This window comes from Nansenia antarctica (genome assembly GCF_963989245.1).
Source record: "Nansenia antarctica genome assembly, chromosome: 1".
Classification (NCBI taxonomy): domain Eukaryota; kingdom Metazoa; phylum Chordata; class Actinopteri; order Argentiniformes; family Microstomatidae; genus Nansenia; species Nansenia antarctica.
The window spans coordinates 12,962,605-12,979,047 of record NC_137674.1 but is presented as its reverse complement, the minus strand read 5'-3'; the positions used below and the strand labels follow the sequence as shown (position 1 = coordinate 12,979,047).

The 16,443-nt window shown below is 46.5% G+C and overlaps 1 protein-coding gene across 1 annotated transcript in view; it reads left to right on the top strand.

The window, feature by feature from the left end:
- Positions 1-7,728, top strand: part of ptpn20 (protein tyrosine phosphatase non-receptor type 20) — a gene marked incomplete at both ends in the record, with an annotated part of 38,002 nt that extends 30,274 nt beyond the window's left edge. The window contains 11 exons of the mRNA XM_080529865.1: positions 78-239; positions 588-837; positions 953-1,050; positions 1,497-1,579; positions 3,072-3,208; positions 3,781-3,929; positions 4,343-4,433; positions 6,417-6,751; positions 6,949-7,164; positions 7,309-7,371; positions 7,612-7,728. Coding sequence (XP_080385991.1) covers positions 78-239; positions 588-837; positions 953-1,050; positions 1,497-1,579; positions 3,072-3,208; positions 3,781-3,929; positions 4,343-4,433; positions 6,417-6,751; positions 6,949-7,164; positions 7,309-7,371; positions 7,612-7,728 — 1,701 coding nt within the window. The remainder of the gene's footprint in view (positions 1-77; positions 240-587; positions 838-952; positions 1,051-1,496; positions 1,580-3,071; positions 3,209-3,780; positions 3,930-4,342; positions 4,434-6,416; positions 6,752-6,948; positions 7,165-7,308; positions 7,372-7,611) is intronic.
- Between the last annotated feature and the right edge of the window lie 8,715 nt (positions 7,729-16,443).

Here is a 16,443-nt window from a genome sequence, read left to right as displayed (position 1 = left end):
GTGTCTGGGCCACAGGTACTAGGCTCATGGGGTGAGTTTGTGTGACCCTCTCCCTCCATCCTCTTCTTTCTCCTCAGAGCTGTATACTGCAGTTTGACTTCTCTAAGCCGGAGGGAGGGGGGTTGGGCTTCGCACTGATTGGTGGAGCCAACGGGAGCGCGCTCCGAGTGAAGGACATCTGCTCAGGGGGCGTGGCCGAGCAGGACGGACGGCTGAGAGTGGGAGACATACTTCTGGAGGTAGCTGTCAATCATCAGCAGAGCTCTGTGAAACTGCACAGTAGAAGTAACTCCAGGAGCCTTTCCACAGCCCTCTTCCACAGGCCTCTTCCCTAGCCCTATTCCTTACCCCTAGTCCTGTCTTATCTACTTTAGAGTTGAGCAATATTAGTATAGTCTTATAGTCTTAATCATTATAACAACAAATCATTACTATTAGGATTCCAAGTCAAGCATCTTCATGGACTTGGGACCCTCCGTTTTTGCGTGTGTTTATGTGTGTTTATGTGTGTGTGTGTGTGTGTGTGTGTGTGTGTGTGTGTGTGTGTGTGTGTGTGTGTGTGTGTTTATGCATGCTTCTGTGCCTAGGTGAATGGTGTGATTGTGTCCGGGCTGAGCTACAGCAAGGTGGTGGACATCCTCCGTAAGGCTGAAGGCTCCGTCCAGCTCACCGTCCGCAGAGACACCCCGCCCCAGGCCAGCACTGCACCGCATCCTGGATCCAACATGGCCGCACCCTGTGGAGCCAACATGGCCGACCACCCCAAGCCTGTCACCAAGTTTGAGGGCTGCTCCTCATCTGATGCCTTGCATAATGAGCCCATGAAGTATCCCCCTGGTAAGAGCTTTATGGGGGAATTCCTCCAGAACAAAAACATATATCCAGCCTTAGTCCTCAGCCCCAACTCAGTATCCACCCACTCAGAATGTTGTTTTTCTGCCTTTAACCCTAGAAGTGACCTCTGTTCCTCTGGAGGACCGAGAGGAAGATCTACCCACGTGTCTCTCACACCGCCCAGGAGTCAGGAGAAACATGGATGCTGTTGGGCAGGTAGGACACACACACACACACATACACATACACACACACACACACGCACATGCACATTCACATTCACATTCACATTCACATGCACATGCACATGCACATGCACATGCACATGCACATGCACATGCACATGCACATGCACACACACACACACACACACACACACACATATACACATATGCACACACACAGACACAGACACATGCACACGCACACGCACACGCACATGCACACGCACATGCACACGCACATACACATGCACATGCACACACTCACATCCTCACACACACACACACACACACACACACACACTCATTCACAGTAACATACACTGTCCTGTAAATGGAAGCCACTATACTCTTTTATCCACTCTCTCTCCTTCTTCTACCCCTCTACCTCTTCACCTCCCTCTCCCTCCTTCTATCCACCTTTCTTTCTCTCTGACGTAGGAGAGCTGTGACAGTACACCCACTCATCAGGTCTGTTGCCCCTCCATCAACGTGTCTGACATGTTACAGGGAGCTTCAGTAAGGTAGGCTGCTCTCCTCTCCTCAGCAGACTGGGTGTTATGATCACTTATCAAGCGTAGAATATATTTAACCACAAGGAGGCAGCAAACTGTCAATAAGGAGACACAAACCGATCTAGCCAAAGTTAGGCCATGCAAACTTGATTAATTGTTTAATGAATTCCGCCTCACTTTAAACAGAAAAACAAAAGACAATGGTGAATGTATTGTTTTCTGATCGACCCGGCCTAAAGCATGGGCGAATTAGGCGATCGCACATGGCCTCCAATAACTTTTTTTCTAGTTTCTAGTCCTAGTATTTTCACAAGGAGGATGAAATCATCACAAATTCTGAGTGCTTATTGCTTCAGTGCAAAATGTTGGTGTAGCTGAAATGTAACTGACAGCAGAGCCAGGGAGAGAATTCAATGTTATGAATTTCAGAGTTAGTTTAGATTTGTATAGAATGCAAGATCTGATTAACAAAACTAAAAACTGCAGATTTTATATTGTGTAGGTCAACAGCTGTGTTAGTGCTGTTCAACACAAGATAGACACACTGGCTGGCAGAGGTCTGACTGAGAGGCAGTGTTGTATTGTAGGAAAAATATAAATGCAAGTTATTTCATCATTAGACTAAAATGTATGCTTTAGAGAGGTTTCAGGTCAGATATGGCTGATGTTTCAATAGCAACATTTTCATTAAAGACAGTCTGTCCTAGTCATTTCAAATAATATACTGTATAGGCCTACTCCTATTTTGATAAATATGACTTATAAATAGTATAATGAGGTAATTACAACTGTCTCATCTTTCCATAACCAAAATGAAACCAATGACATAAACTAAGATCTCACCTAGGGCCCCAAATTCAAATGTATTTAATGATCAGACTGAATATTTATCATACTTTTCATATTTATCCATCTAAGATGGATAGTCGTACACTCAATACACTTTGATAATGTTTATTTTTTTATTTTTTATGTTTGCTCTCACCTTCCTTTTGTGAGAATTAATCTGTTAAACACTTACGGGAGTTTGTGTGGCCATATGAGTTCATTTGTCTTAGAAGTCTCAAAATGTAATTCTGTTTTATTTCTTTTTATTGCTTCTAATAACTTGCTATGAATGATTATTCATAAATGCGAAATCACATTTGTCACATGAGATTGAAAAGGTATCTCAGTTAGAAATACTTATTTTCCTCTGGGTTCTGGCTTCTCTTACTGTATATCTTGGTTAACCAAACACAAGTTGAACAGTTAGGGAGTATACACTATATCATATCATATACACTATATCATAAGTTACAATGAATGTGGTAGAACTACATGTTAGACACATTGGACTCTGTTCTGTACTGTATTTTAGGGTATAGTTACATTTAGCAGCTTTTCTATGCTGTATTTTAGGTGGAAATGTCGCAGGGAAAGGAAACTCACCCTTGCATGATTTCAACCCCCCTACCGAAGAGTAGAAATGGTCTCACCCCTGCCCCCTGCCCCCCCCCAGGAACCAACCCCCTACTAAACAATTGGACAAACCCACGATAGACGCCAGAAACAGTCAATCAGACGGCTGGAGCAGCGAGGAGGAAGAAGATGACGCATTTGAGCCCATTGGTCAGGAGGCAACGTCACCCTTTACAGGTATCTATCTATCTATCTATCTATCTATCTATCTATCTATCTATCTATGGATCGATCGACTGACCGACCGACCGACCGACCGACCGACCGACCGACCGACCTACCTACCTACCTACCTACCTACCTACCTATCTATCTATCTATCTATCTATCTATCTATCTATCTATCTATCTATCTACCTACCTACCTACCTACCTACCTACCTACCTACCTACCTACCTACCTACCTTCCTACCTACCTACCTACCTACCTACCAACCTACCTCCCTCCCTCCCTACCTACCTCCCTACCTTCCTACCTACCTACCTACCTACCTACCTACCTACCTACCTATCTACCTCCCTACCTACCTACCTACCTCCCTACCTCCCTACCTTCCTACCTACCTTCCTACCTACCTACCTACCTCCCTCCCTACCTACCTACCTACCTCCCTACCTCCCTACCTACCTTCCTACCTACCTACCTACCTACCTACCTATCTATCTATCTAAATACCTGCCTTCCGACCTACCTACCTACCTACCTACCTTCCTACCTACCTACCTCTCTCTCTCTCTCTCTTGCCAGGCCCACCGATAGTGTCGGAGGAGGAGTTGGCCAGCCTAGCTCTGATCAGTCCATCCCAGAGCAGCCAGTACTCAGGCTCCCGGGTGAAAGCCCTCATCCAGATACTGCAGCATCAGCTGGACCAACAGGAGCTGGTCAAAGAGTTCATGGTGTGTATACACTCTGTCTCTGTACCCCTCACACACACACACACACACACACACACACACACACACACACACACACACACACACACACACACACCCACAGACGTGTTTGTGCAGGACGGCAGACAGCCACACACTCGTTGGCATAACTGAGACCTGCTCAGAATGCTGTAGTAATAAGTTACATTTAATGTCATTTCGTTCAAGCAGCCTGCTGTTTTGGGTGAAAAGCAATTAATTTACCATGGGTTAGGTGTATGTTAGATGAAACAAGACCATGTTTTGGAGGCCATTTGGGGACTGACTCATGACCCAGAGAAATATTTATAGGAGACCCAAACCACAATCATGGGGTTCAAATAAAAGGTTAACAGCATCATGGTGGTGGTGGTGGTGGTGGTGTGTTGTTGTTGCAGTCCCTGGAGCACCTGAAGCCCTCTGATAACTGTCTGGTGGGGAAAGCACCAGAGAACCGTGAGAAGAACAGATATCGAGACATCCTACCCTGTAAGTCTCTTTCAGACCACTGTAACCCCTCTTAGACTTTCTGGATTTAAATCAAATCAACTAAAGGTACATTTGAGGAGTCTCAAACCACTCTACACATCAACATTGGCTGAAATGTGACAACCCTGGCTATTCCAAACCATAATCTCTCAGTTTACCAAAGGTAAATATTTGTTTTGTGTATTAGAGCGAAGGAAAGACAGCAACTTGCAATGGAAAGAAGGAAAGATAGTGGTGGGCATCTACAGGTTAACAGGGGTGCTTTTTACTCTATACTACACACACACACACACACACACACACACACACACACACACACACAACCACCATACAACACAGTATTAAAATGAAACTAAGCGATTTGTAGGATCATTTACATTGTGCTTTTTGCTAGTGAAGAGCATTGAGTTACTGTACACCATGGCTGGTGTGTGTGTGTGTGTGTGTGTGTGTGTGTGTGTGTGTGTGTGTGTGTGTGTGTAACTTCACACTCTGAAATAATTTGTTGAAGGGAAGCTACATGCAGTCAAGGAAGGACTGAATTAAGTAATACAAAACCCATTTTAATGTGATGTTTTTCTTCGAACAGTATGAACTAGAAATAAGGAGTCTTGTTTCTGTGAAACAGCCCCCAGATGATCAGGTTAACTCCCTCTGTGTTTGTGGTTAACATTGATATGGTGGGGAAGGAGAGGTCAGATGTCTCCCTCTGACCAACAGGAGAGAGAATGTTCTCAAAACATTGACTAGTAAAAACAGCAGCAGCCCACTTGATGTCTTCTGGACGTTGTTATGGGAAAAGACAGATCTGCTAACTGAACACACACACACACACACACACACACACACACATACGCACACATACGCACACACACACATACACACCCACACTCACACACACACACACACAGACACACGCACGCGCACACACACACACACACACACACACACACACACACACACACACACACACACACATACACACACACACTCACACACACACACACACACACACACGCACGCACGCACGCACGCACACACACACACACACACACACACACACACACACACACACACACATATGCACATACACACACGCACACACACACACATACACACATATGCACACACATATGCACACACACACACACATATGCACATACACACACACACACATACACACATATGCACACACACACACACACGCACACACCCCCCCCCCCCCCCCCACACACACACACACACCCCACACACCACACCCCCCCCACACACACACACTTACTTTCCACTTACATTTACTTTCCACTACTCCTGTGTTTCTAGCTGCTTTGTCTACTCTACTCCCTGGATTTCTGCGATTAGGCTCAGAGAGAGGGGGGGGGCTGAGAGAGGGGGGTGGGGTTGATGAAGGAGTGGTTCAAGAGCAGCATTTAACAGGAAGGCTGACACTGCCCAGTTTCTCGCTCCCTTGGGGTATATCTTTGTCTCGCTTAACAAATTTGGCGATCAATAATTTGTGTGTGAGTGTGTGTGGGGGGTGATATTGTAGTTATGGGAGACTGAGAAAGAGTGATGCAAGTGTGAGGCAAACAGGCAAGAACATTGTTGCCCTCAGTCTATCACACCTCTCCTCCCCCTCACCCCTACTTTATTTGTTTACTCTGGGTTTTCCTCCCGTCTGGACCCCAGGGAACAACTCATATGGTTGACTTTGCTGTATTTATTGCACCCTGGGTTGTTGTGTTCTTGGAAAAACAACAGTGTTGCATTGTTAGCCTGTTGTGTACAATTGAAATTAATAGAACAATGTTTGTGTTTTGAAAACCCCTAAAATGTTTATTGCATCCAGTAGTCCTTTGAGAGCAGACTCTTAAAACAAGTAGTAAACAGTAACACAGTTACAGTTTACAGTACCTCTAACTCCTCTCTCTTCCCTCTCCTCTCCCTCTCCTTCCATCTCCCCCTTTCTTTTTTTTCCGATAGACGACAAAACGCGGGTTCCCATAGGAGAGAACCAGGATTACATCAACGCCAGCTATGTCCGAATGAAGGTTGGGATTGAAGAGTTGTTGTACATCTCCTGTCAGGGCCCTCTGCCCTCCACAGTGCCAGCCTTCTGGCAGATGGTCTGGGAGACACGGTCTGATGTCATCGCCATGATGACCCAGGAGGTAGAAAGGGGAAGGGTGAAATGTCACCAGTACTGGCCAGCCAGGGTGGGCACACCGCTGGACACAGGCAGATACCAGCTCCACCTGGAGAACCACCAGTTCCAGGACTACTTCCACATCAAGATCATACGCATGGTGGAGAAAGAGGTGAGAATGAGAGACAGTTCCACTCCCGATACAGAGGTTTGGTTGTACTTTAGGACCGTTGTGAACGTGAATGTATTTGAATTGGTGAATGCTGAGCTGCTCTCTGCTCATATCAACAGAGGTGTGCCTCTCTTTTTAAGAGTCGACTACATCTCAAGCAAGTAAACAATACTGAAATGAGATCTTTTACATTCCAGAGTGGCCAGACTCACTTTGTCCGTCACCTGAAGTTCACACGCTGGCCCGACCACGGAGTGCCGCGCTGCTCGGAGCAGCTGGTGAGGTTCATCCGCTACCTGAGAACCGTGCACTATAAAGGACCTCTCACCGTGCACTGCAGCGCCGGCATAGGACGCACCGGGGTTCTCATCTGTACCGACATCATACTCAGTCTCATAGAGAACGACCTCCCTGTGAGTGGCAGTGTTCTAGATCTATATATACTGTTGTCAAAGATAAGCTGTCAATAAGTGTTTTCTCCTGTAGGTAGGTAGGGAGATGCTTGTGTATATACAGGTTCCCGTGCTGAACTGGATGTCCCCTCTCTGGGTTTTCAGATCAAAGTGAGCGACATAGTGAAGGAGATGAGACTACAGCGCTACGGGATGATTCAGACCAAGGTCAGTACCAGGAAAAGATTCATGGTTCTTAATTCAGAAATGTCGATAAGGGATAATTCACTGAAAATACTAAATCACGTGGTGTGTGTGTGTGTGTGTGTGTGTGTGTGTGTGTGTGTGTCTGTGTGTGTGTGCGTGTGTGTGTGTGTGTGTGTGTATGTGTGTGTGTGTGTGCGTGTGTGTGTGTGTGTGTGTGTGCGTGTACTAATGTCTAATGTCCTTGTCCCTCTGTGGTTTTAGGAACAGTACCTCTTCTGCTACAAAGTCTGGTTGGAGGTCCTCCAGGGCATTTTGCAGCTTCATGGTAACCAATGGCAACCAGAAAGCCAATGTGAGCGTCAGGTTCAAGTAGTTTGACCAGACATCCCACAATTCCCAAGAAGAGACTACACTTATCAATGTACAGTAATATCACACATGTAGATTTGTAATATTTGAATATTTGGCTGTGAGTTTTTTTGTTTTCAGTTGATTTAGTATAAGCATGAGTGTCTCTTATCTGTTTTGAAATGTTGCTCCTGTCTGTTGGATGTGGCAGACTTCAGCTTTCTGCTGTTGGCTCTTTTGTGTTCTAAGTTGATTATGTTTATGATTTGACTTATTATACCACTTATATTAATAACACTTGAGGCTTTAGCGGCTTTTTTGTGTCTAGGTACAGAAGTGTTTCAGTTGTTTGACTTTTAAAGGGTGTTACTACTTAATTGATTGTATTTAGTCATTATTATTTCATTTTATTTACAAATTGTATATATATACCTGTACTTATTTTTCACTAACATGTTGGACTTGAAGTACTGTTTATTGATTATCCAAAAGGTATTCACCAGCACTATTCCACATCACAGCAATGACATCACAGGTCAAACACAGGTTTAAGTATATCATACCAAAGTGTATATAAGATATCTTTAAATATTTGATATTTAGAACTTAATGAAACATTGTGTTTTCATATTGTGAAATAAGTGCATTTGTGTTCAGGAGATAAGGATGTAAGCACATTGAAGTTGTTGTTTTCTGGGGCGATGCTGTGAATGTCACTTAAGGGAATAAAGTGAAACAAGTGCCTTGGAACGACTTACCTGCACAACAACAGATCCACCCCGAGCACTTATCCCTAGGTACTCGTGTAGTCTACTGATCTGAAAGGGGAAGTGGATGGAATTATCACCGGCTATGAATAGCTATTGTGAGATTATGACCGGCTATGAATGGTTATTACGGCCCATTATTGTTTGTAGCCTTTTAGCTGCTTTATCTCATAAACTCCCCCCATTGCTACTGTATGCACAACCCCATCACAGTAAGCCACGACGGTTGGCACAGCCACAGAGAGCCTAATCACTGTGTTCTCAACCGGAAAACATCATGATGCTCTAATTACAACACCCCATGGTTTTCATGGCATCCTATATGGGAAAAGAAAGCAATACACCAATGTCTAACTAGCTTCTATGCTCCCGTTATAAAATGTGAATAACAATTATGAGCCTCTTCTCTCCTGTGACAATATATTAGTAACAGTCAGCCACATGTATGCTCCCTTTCTAGCACGTTAATAGCAGCCAATAGGCCCCACTCTCTCTTAATTACATGTTAATAGCAGCCAATAGGCCATACTCTCTCTTGATTACATGTTAATAACAGCCAATAGGCCCTACTCTCTCTTGATTACATGTTAATAACAGCCAATAGGCCCCACTCTCTCTTGATTACATGTTAATAACAAACCCAAGCTTCTACACACTCTTGATGTAACAGCCAGCTGCCTCTATACTGTGTTTATAACATATGATCTGGTTATAACATATGATATGTATAACAGGGTTATTTACCATCAAAATCAAAACAGGTGACTTGGTTTCAAGGGATAAAGTCACAATATTCTGTATGAAATCTTTCTGATGTAGCTTTGTTTCTTTATGTTCTTACATGTTGTTGTCTTTTCACTTTGTCTTTTAAAAATGAAACCTAAACTGTCTATATAAACCTAAATGATCTTATTTTGCATAGTGGAATGTTGATGGTCACTGAACAAAATGGTTATAGGTGTGTAAAATGTAACGGTACAACTTTTCTTAACTCTCAATCCATTTCTTATCACTGTACTATAACCACCACAGTATGTAACCAATGTCTGAGCACAATGTAATACCTCACTGTCATTTAAAGACTGTTCTGAAAACTGTGAGTGTGAGTGTCGTAATTGTTGGTATATGGTAGAGTATATATGATTACACAAGCTGCTGACCTGATCATTGAACGTGACAAATTTCCTGGAATTGCTAACCTCTGGAATGGGACCAAAACAGTCTGTTTTCCGTTATGGAACTTACAGAACAGAGAGCAGAGAGAGAGACCCTAATTCTAATTCCATGGAGCCCCTACTCTAGTTTTACTACAGGGTAAACTCCCCCTCAGGTTTTACTGTAGGGTAAATAACGTTGTCTCAGAGGGCCCTTTGTGACAACATGGAAACCCCTGGAAACACACTGCACGCTTCAGACACACGCTTACCGAAGGAAAGTTTTAGAAAAACCTGTGACTGGGGAAAGCCCTGTTGCAAATGTCCCCCCTCTTGCACTCCTTCATTCCATCGCTAACTCTCTCTCTCCTTCCCTAACTCCCCCCCCCCCCCCCCCACACACACACACTATCCACCTTCCTTCCGCCCTCACTCTCACTTCCTCCCTCCCTCCCTGACATTCCTCTCTCACTCCCTTTCTCTGTCCCCCTCTGCTTACCTCCCTCCACACACACACACACACACACACACACACACACACACACACACCCTCCCTGTCCCTCCTCACTCAGTCCTTTACTCCATCCCCCCCCCCCTCTGTACTACTCAGACCTTGTTATTGTTGTGGCAGGCCTGACAAATGTCTAGTTTTTCAAGGTTCAGTCCCAGTTAGTATAGTTATATGGCTTTGTAGAAACATGTCTCCATGAACCCTATGCAGAACAGGGTTGAGGCTCGGCAGAATGAATGAATGAATGGATGGATGGATGGATGGACAGATGAATGAATGAATGGATAGATGGATGGACTGATGAATGAAGGCATCAACGAATTATGCTAATCGAATACTTCTATTGTGGAGTGTTCCAGTGCAGTCTTATCCGTCACTTCCTGTCTCATCCCGAAGTCACATGATCCTGCTCTGCCAACCACCAGTCCAAGGCCAGAGTGAACCCTACCTGAGAGAAGAGAGGGTGAACAGAGAGAAGAAGAGGGACTTTAGGACCACCGCAGTGAATACCCCATAAAGAGAGGAAGAGGAGTGTAGGACCAAGTTGAATACTGTACTCTCCATGAGAAAGAGTATGGAGAGAAACTAGAAGGAGTAGAGGAGAGGATGGCCGGAGGTGGTAAAGTCATTAACAGTAGTGTGTTAGTTAGAGTGTGTGATTTACACATCAGAGGAAAGTGTAGAAATGAGCTCACGGGCCTCCCTGTAAATCATTGTGCTCTCTACTGGATCCACACTGCAACAGCTGAACTTTTTGGGGTGTTTAAAAATAGCTCATAGATTATGTGCTGCGGCACCCTCCCCTGACCCCCCCCTACTCCCTCCTTCTCATCGTCAACTCACCCTGCCTCCCCCTCCCCCACAAATCACCCTGCCTCCCCCTCCCCCACAACTCACCCTGCCTCCCCCTCCCCCACAACTCACCCTGCCTCCCCCTCCCCCACAACTCACCCTGCCTCCCCCACCCCCACAACTCACCCTGCCTCCCCCTCCCCCACAACTCACCCTGCCTCCCCCCTCCCCCACAACTCACCCTGCCTCCCCCTCCCCCACAACTCACCCTGCCTCCCCCCTCCCCCACAACTCACCCTGCACCCCCCTCCCCCTCCCCCACAACTCACCCTGCCTCCCCCTCCCCCACAACTCCCCCTGCCTCCCCCTCCCCCACAACTCACCCTGCCTCCCCCTCCCCCACAACTCACCCTGCCTCCCCCTCCCCCTCCCCCACAACTCACCCTGCCTCCCCCTCCCCCACAACTCACCCTGCCTCCCCCTCCCCCACAACTCACCCTGCCTCCCCCTCCCCCACAACTCACCCTGCCTCCCCCTCCCCCACAACTCACCCTGCCTCCCCCTCCCCCACAACTCACCCTGCCTCCCCCCTCCCCCTCCCCCACAACTCACCCTGCCTCCCCCTCCCCCACAACTCACCCTGCCTCCCCCTCCCCCACAACTCACCCTGCCTCCCCCTCCCCCACAACTCACCCTGCCTCCCCCTCCCCCACAACTCACCCTGCACCCCCCTCCCCCACAACTCACCCTGCCTCCCCCTCCCCCACAACTCCCCCTCCTCCCCGACAATTCACGTTTATTTTTTTTATAGAATTACTGGCAGGCTGCTGCAAGCATTTATGGGACATTAAGATGCAGCTGAGCTCCAGACTGCCTATGATAAAAGTCAGACTGAAATTCTGTTTTTTATGCTTTTGTTATATCAGAGTAACAACAGTGTAGCACAAACTCATGTTTCGAGGTTCGCTTTCAAAGTCAAGTTTATTAAATCAGCTTGAATTCATTTATCGACTTTCCTCGGCTATCACGGCTTCAGGACTGACTAGGCGTTCAACAATTTTCCAGATATTTCACAGATAATTTACTCTACTCACTAATGTCGTAGCATACTTGATACTAATTGGTAGAGCATTCACATTCAGAGAAAATCTGCCAACATTTCGCAGCAGGGATATTACGCTTGTGACTAATTGTATTCGCTTGTTGCGGGTTAACTTGCATGTTCCGTGGGGCTCATTTAGCTTGTTGCTTTTGACTCCTATGGAAGGCAGTAAAGAGCACAGGCACAGACACTCTCCACTGTGTGGCCATTACAGGACAGACAGACAGAAATATACACACACAGACAGAGAAGGTGTCAGAGGCTGGAAGGTAGGCCATGCAGCTGGAAGTTCACTTAAGAAGCTCTGCTTCCCACCAGAGCTTAGGGTCTAGGGGAAGACAGGTGATGGGGAAAGTACAGAGAGAGAGAGAGAGAGAGAGAGAGAGAGAGAGAGAGAGAGAGAAAGAGAGAGAGAAACTGGGTAGGGATGGCGGGAGGAGAGGAGGGGGGGGACCAGGGGAGTGGGGAGGAAGGGGAGAGGATGGAGTCTTGGCCAGGCTGTACAGAGGTGTGTGTTTTATTCTTCTCTAAGGAGGTGTGTTGTCATCAACCAGCCAGGTGCTGAGTGGTTAGCTGAGTGGAAAGTGTTGTTGGCAGACCTGTGTGGTGTGTATAGTCCTAGTCAGCACATACCTCACTGTCATCAATACAAGTAAAGTAAAACGCACCCTGTTGTAAATGCACCCTGTTGTACTATTGATGCACATAATGTCAAAAGACCAGGCGATGTAAGTTTCCTGTTACATAAGCATGCGTGCGTGCATGTGTGCACTCGCTTGATTGCGTGCATATGCGTGTGTGTGTGTGTGTGTGTTGTTGATGTTGTTGTGTCTTTGTGTGTGTAGACCCCATGAGCGTTCTCTTGTGATGACAGCACAGTGACAAACACACAGAAGTGCCATTCATGTCCACACCGAATAGAAATCCCCAGGCTTACAGACTCAGAGAGAGACATGGAACAACTCACTGATAAGTCAAGAGCAGCTAATTATCATAAGTCCCTCTTAGGTAGGTTCACTTGTAATTGTCTTGAGGTTGACGTGTAAGGGGGTAGTTCTTGTATTTTCTGTGGCGAGTTTCATGCAAGGTTTTGAATTACGTCCAAAGACATGTGGCTTAATTGAGGCTGTCAGTTCAGGTTTCACAAAAGCACTTTACTTGGAAGTGCTTTTTCAACAGTTTTCAGTGTTTCAGTGATTAACAATATATTTTTCCTTTTTCATTTCAGTTTCATTCAGAATGCTACTCGGTGAGTCAGGCTGTCTCACTGTGTCAGATATCATCTGATAAAGAGTCTCTCGGAGCAGAGCTAAAGTGAATGGAGGATAGGATAACCACACTCCAAGTTCACTTTATTTGTCTTTTATAGGAGTGTGTCTTGCATGTCTTGAGCTCTACGAATTCCCCTAACAGCTCTCTGGTGATTTATGAGATTCTCCCAGAGTTTCTGAGCTCTGAAGACCAAACCGTCTGTTGAGTTAATTTAAGGGGTGAACAGGGTAAGATTTAGCGCTCCTAAGTTTGGTTCTTTCTCAGGAAAAGGCTTACTAGTCAAGTTATGACCTTAGGTGTATGCTGCTGTGATGGGGAACAACTAAAAGATTGATGAGGAGGCCTCATCAATGGCAGCTGCTGGACTGAAAAAATCAGGTGTAGTGCTGAGGCACAAATATGTACATTTCAAGCCTGCAAACTGCGACACTTTAAATAAATGTGCAATAACACTATTGTGCAATATGACAACCCTAGTCGTCTATCTGTACAGTATAGTACAGTGGATAGTGTACATAGCCTTTATTTATGTAAACCAGCTCCTTCCCTTCTTGTGATTTTTTTTTTAAGTTTTTTTTTTTTCCTTTCCTAACACCAGGGGAGCCACCCCTCCTAAATTTCGTTGTTTGGTACCTGTACTGTAGCAATGACAATAAAGACCATTCATTCATTCATTCATCTGCATCCCTTGTCCACTACAGCAGTCGGCTGCTCGTCTAAAACCTTAAAGACTTAGGTTGGACCCACAACAAGGCCGCGTGAGGATGAAGGAGCCCACCTCCCCCAATACACACACATGCACACACACACGCACGCACACACACACACACACACACGCACGCACACACACACACACACACACACACACGCACACACACACACACACACACACACACACACACACACACACACAGACACAGACACACACACACATACCCTGATATTGACATCCCCCTTCACCTCCAGTCCTTCACAGCCATCATAATGAACAAATATAAAAATGTAGTTCTTTCTTCCCTTCCAGAAAAAAAAGGGAAGCATCGTAAACTAAACCAGCGTGGAGAGAGTGAATCATGGTGTTTGAGGTGTTTGGGCTGAGCTGTGGGACTGGCAGGGACTGACTGGGCCCATCTTCAGAGCTATGGAAAGCCTGATGTTTCCACCACATTATTACCATAATTATCACAGACATCTCCAGGGAGGGAAAGGCAGGGTGAATGGGCATCTGTCACTAAACACTACTGCGGGTCTGGCGAAACATTGCTGTCGGAGAGGAAGGGAGAGAAGGGGAGGACAAGAGAAGGGGAGGACAAGAGAAGAGGAACACCTTCCTTGCAAAGACTTCAGTCCTTCTTACTTCAACCAACATGAGTGGCAAGGACGGTCTTCTCTTTGTCAAACTCCCTCCTAAATTACCAGACAGAAGGGTGATTAACACCTGCTTTCAATTAGGTGACTTTCTCCATCAAGCTGTGGATATAGGAAAAAAAACAAAAAAAACATGCCTCGCCAAGTCGAAGATGTTCCCAAATTAGAAACCGATTAAAGCGCCGTAGCGGGACGCGCGGCTTGGCGGGTAGCATCGTTTATCTTCATTTGGAGCGGGGGGCCATCCATGAGCAACTCCGTGGGGGGGGGCAGGTAATTGAAAAAACGCTTCAAAAAAACGCAATTGTTAGCAGCGATAATAATTGATTACTCTCAGCTTGTGGAGTCCTGAGAGTCATTTGTATTCATTAGTGTAAAATTCAAATTACGTTGGCGATTAAAATGTGACTTTGACAGGCAGAGGGCGCCAGTTGGGGACAGCCGCTGATGAGACCTCTACTCCGGGTCACCGGTTGGCACATTCGCCCTTAACTGAGCGCGCCGCTGAGGATTCATCTCTGCCTCTCACCGTCATCAATCTGTGTCTGATTCGAGTTGAGACATTCGCTCTGATGGCCACTATGCGTGCGCAAAGAGGACAGACAGCGCACCGGGTAAGCAATTAAATCATAGGCTACACATCGAGAAAGGCAACCAAACTCTGTGGATATGGGCCTAGACATGTCCCTTTCTTCACTTAGTTTACGCAGCTGAGCTCTTTTATAGGTAGGGTCTGGGCTAATTAGGACGATCTGTTGAAGAGTGCTAGACTACAGGATGACCTAAGCCTCATCTCCAAAAGCGACCCGGTGATTTCTTTGACATCTGAGAGAAGAAGGCAGATAAGTAGGTCACTGTCACAGTGATGAACATCAGCTATGGCGGGTCATTCGCTCACCCCGCTCCTCCACTTGCCCGCCTGTCACTAAGAGACGAGGCCAGGCGGCAGCGTAGAGCGTTCCTTTAGCGGAGCGCCGTAAATTACCGCTAACGCGTGCTGTCACAGCGGAAAGTGAGGAACTTTATCAGATGTGCGATGCCAAAAGGTCATACATCACCGACCTGACATGTGTGACAGGTCCCTGACTGAACCACGACGCCACGGGACCCAAAGGAAGGGTGGAGGGGGGGGGGGGGGGAGAGGCATGAGGTTACAGGGGAGCGAGACCAGAGGGAAACAGAGTACGGAGTAAAAGGACGCTGGGAGCAGTGGCGGACTCAGGGTGTTTGAAGGGCAGGGGCGAAAACATGGGACCCCATCAGTGCACACAAGTTTAGACCATTGGAAGGGCAGCCAATAGGGCACATCCTCTAATTTTGCCACTCAAAAGGGACTTTAGGCACGTTTTTTCAACTGTGGGGGCATATGGTCAAGTTTAGACCATTGGAGGGGCACCAATAGGGTACGTCCTCTCATTTTCGCCACTCAAAAGGGCTTTTTTGCCACTCAAAAGGGCACTTAAGAGAGAAGTTTTTCAACCGTGGGGGCACCAGGAGGGGCGGTCGCCCCCCCTGCCCCCCCTGAGTCCGCCAGTGGCTTATAGAGGGAGATGGCTGGACTATACCTGTGTTGGGAAAAGGCAGATGCAGGGGGGTAAATTGACGCGCACACACACACACACAAAAAATCCTGCCCCCCTTGCCACTCACAAGTGCACTTTTTATTTTCCATTACATAAGTCCCTGGTGGACCCTACCAGTAGATGGCGCTAGGAGCCCTTACTGATATCGCCATCTTTCATCTCCAGAGCGTCAGATTTTCCCTTGAGGAAACTCAGT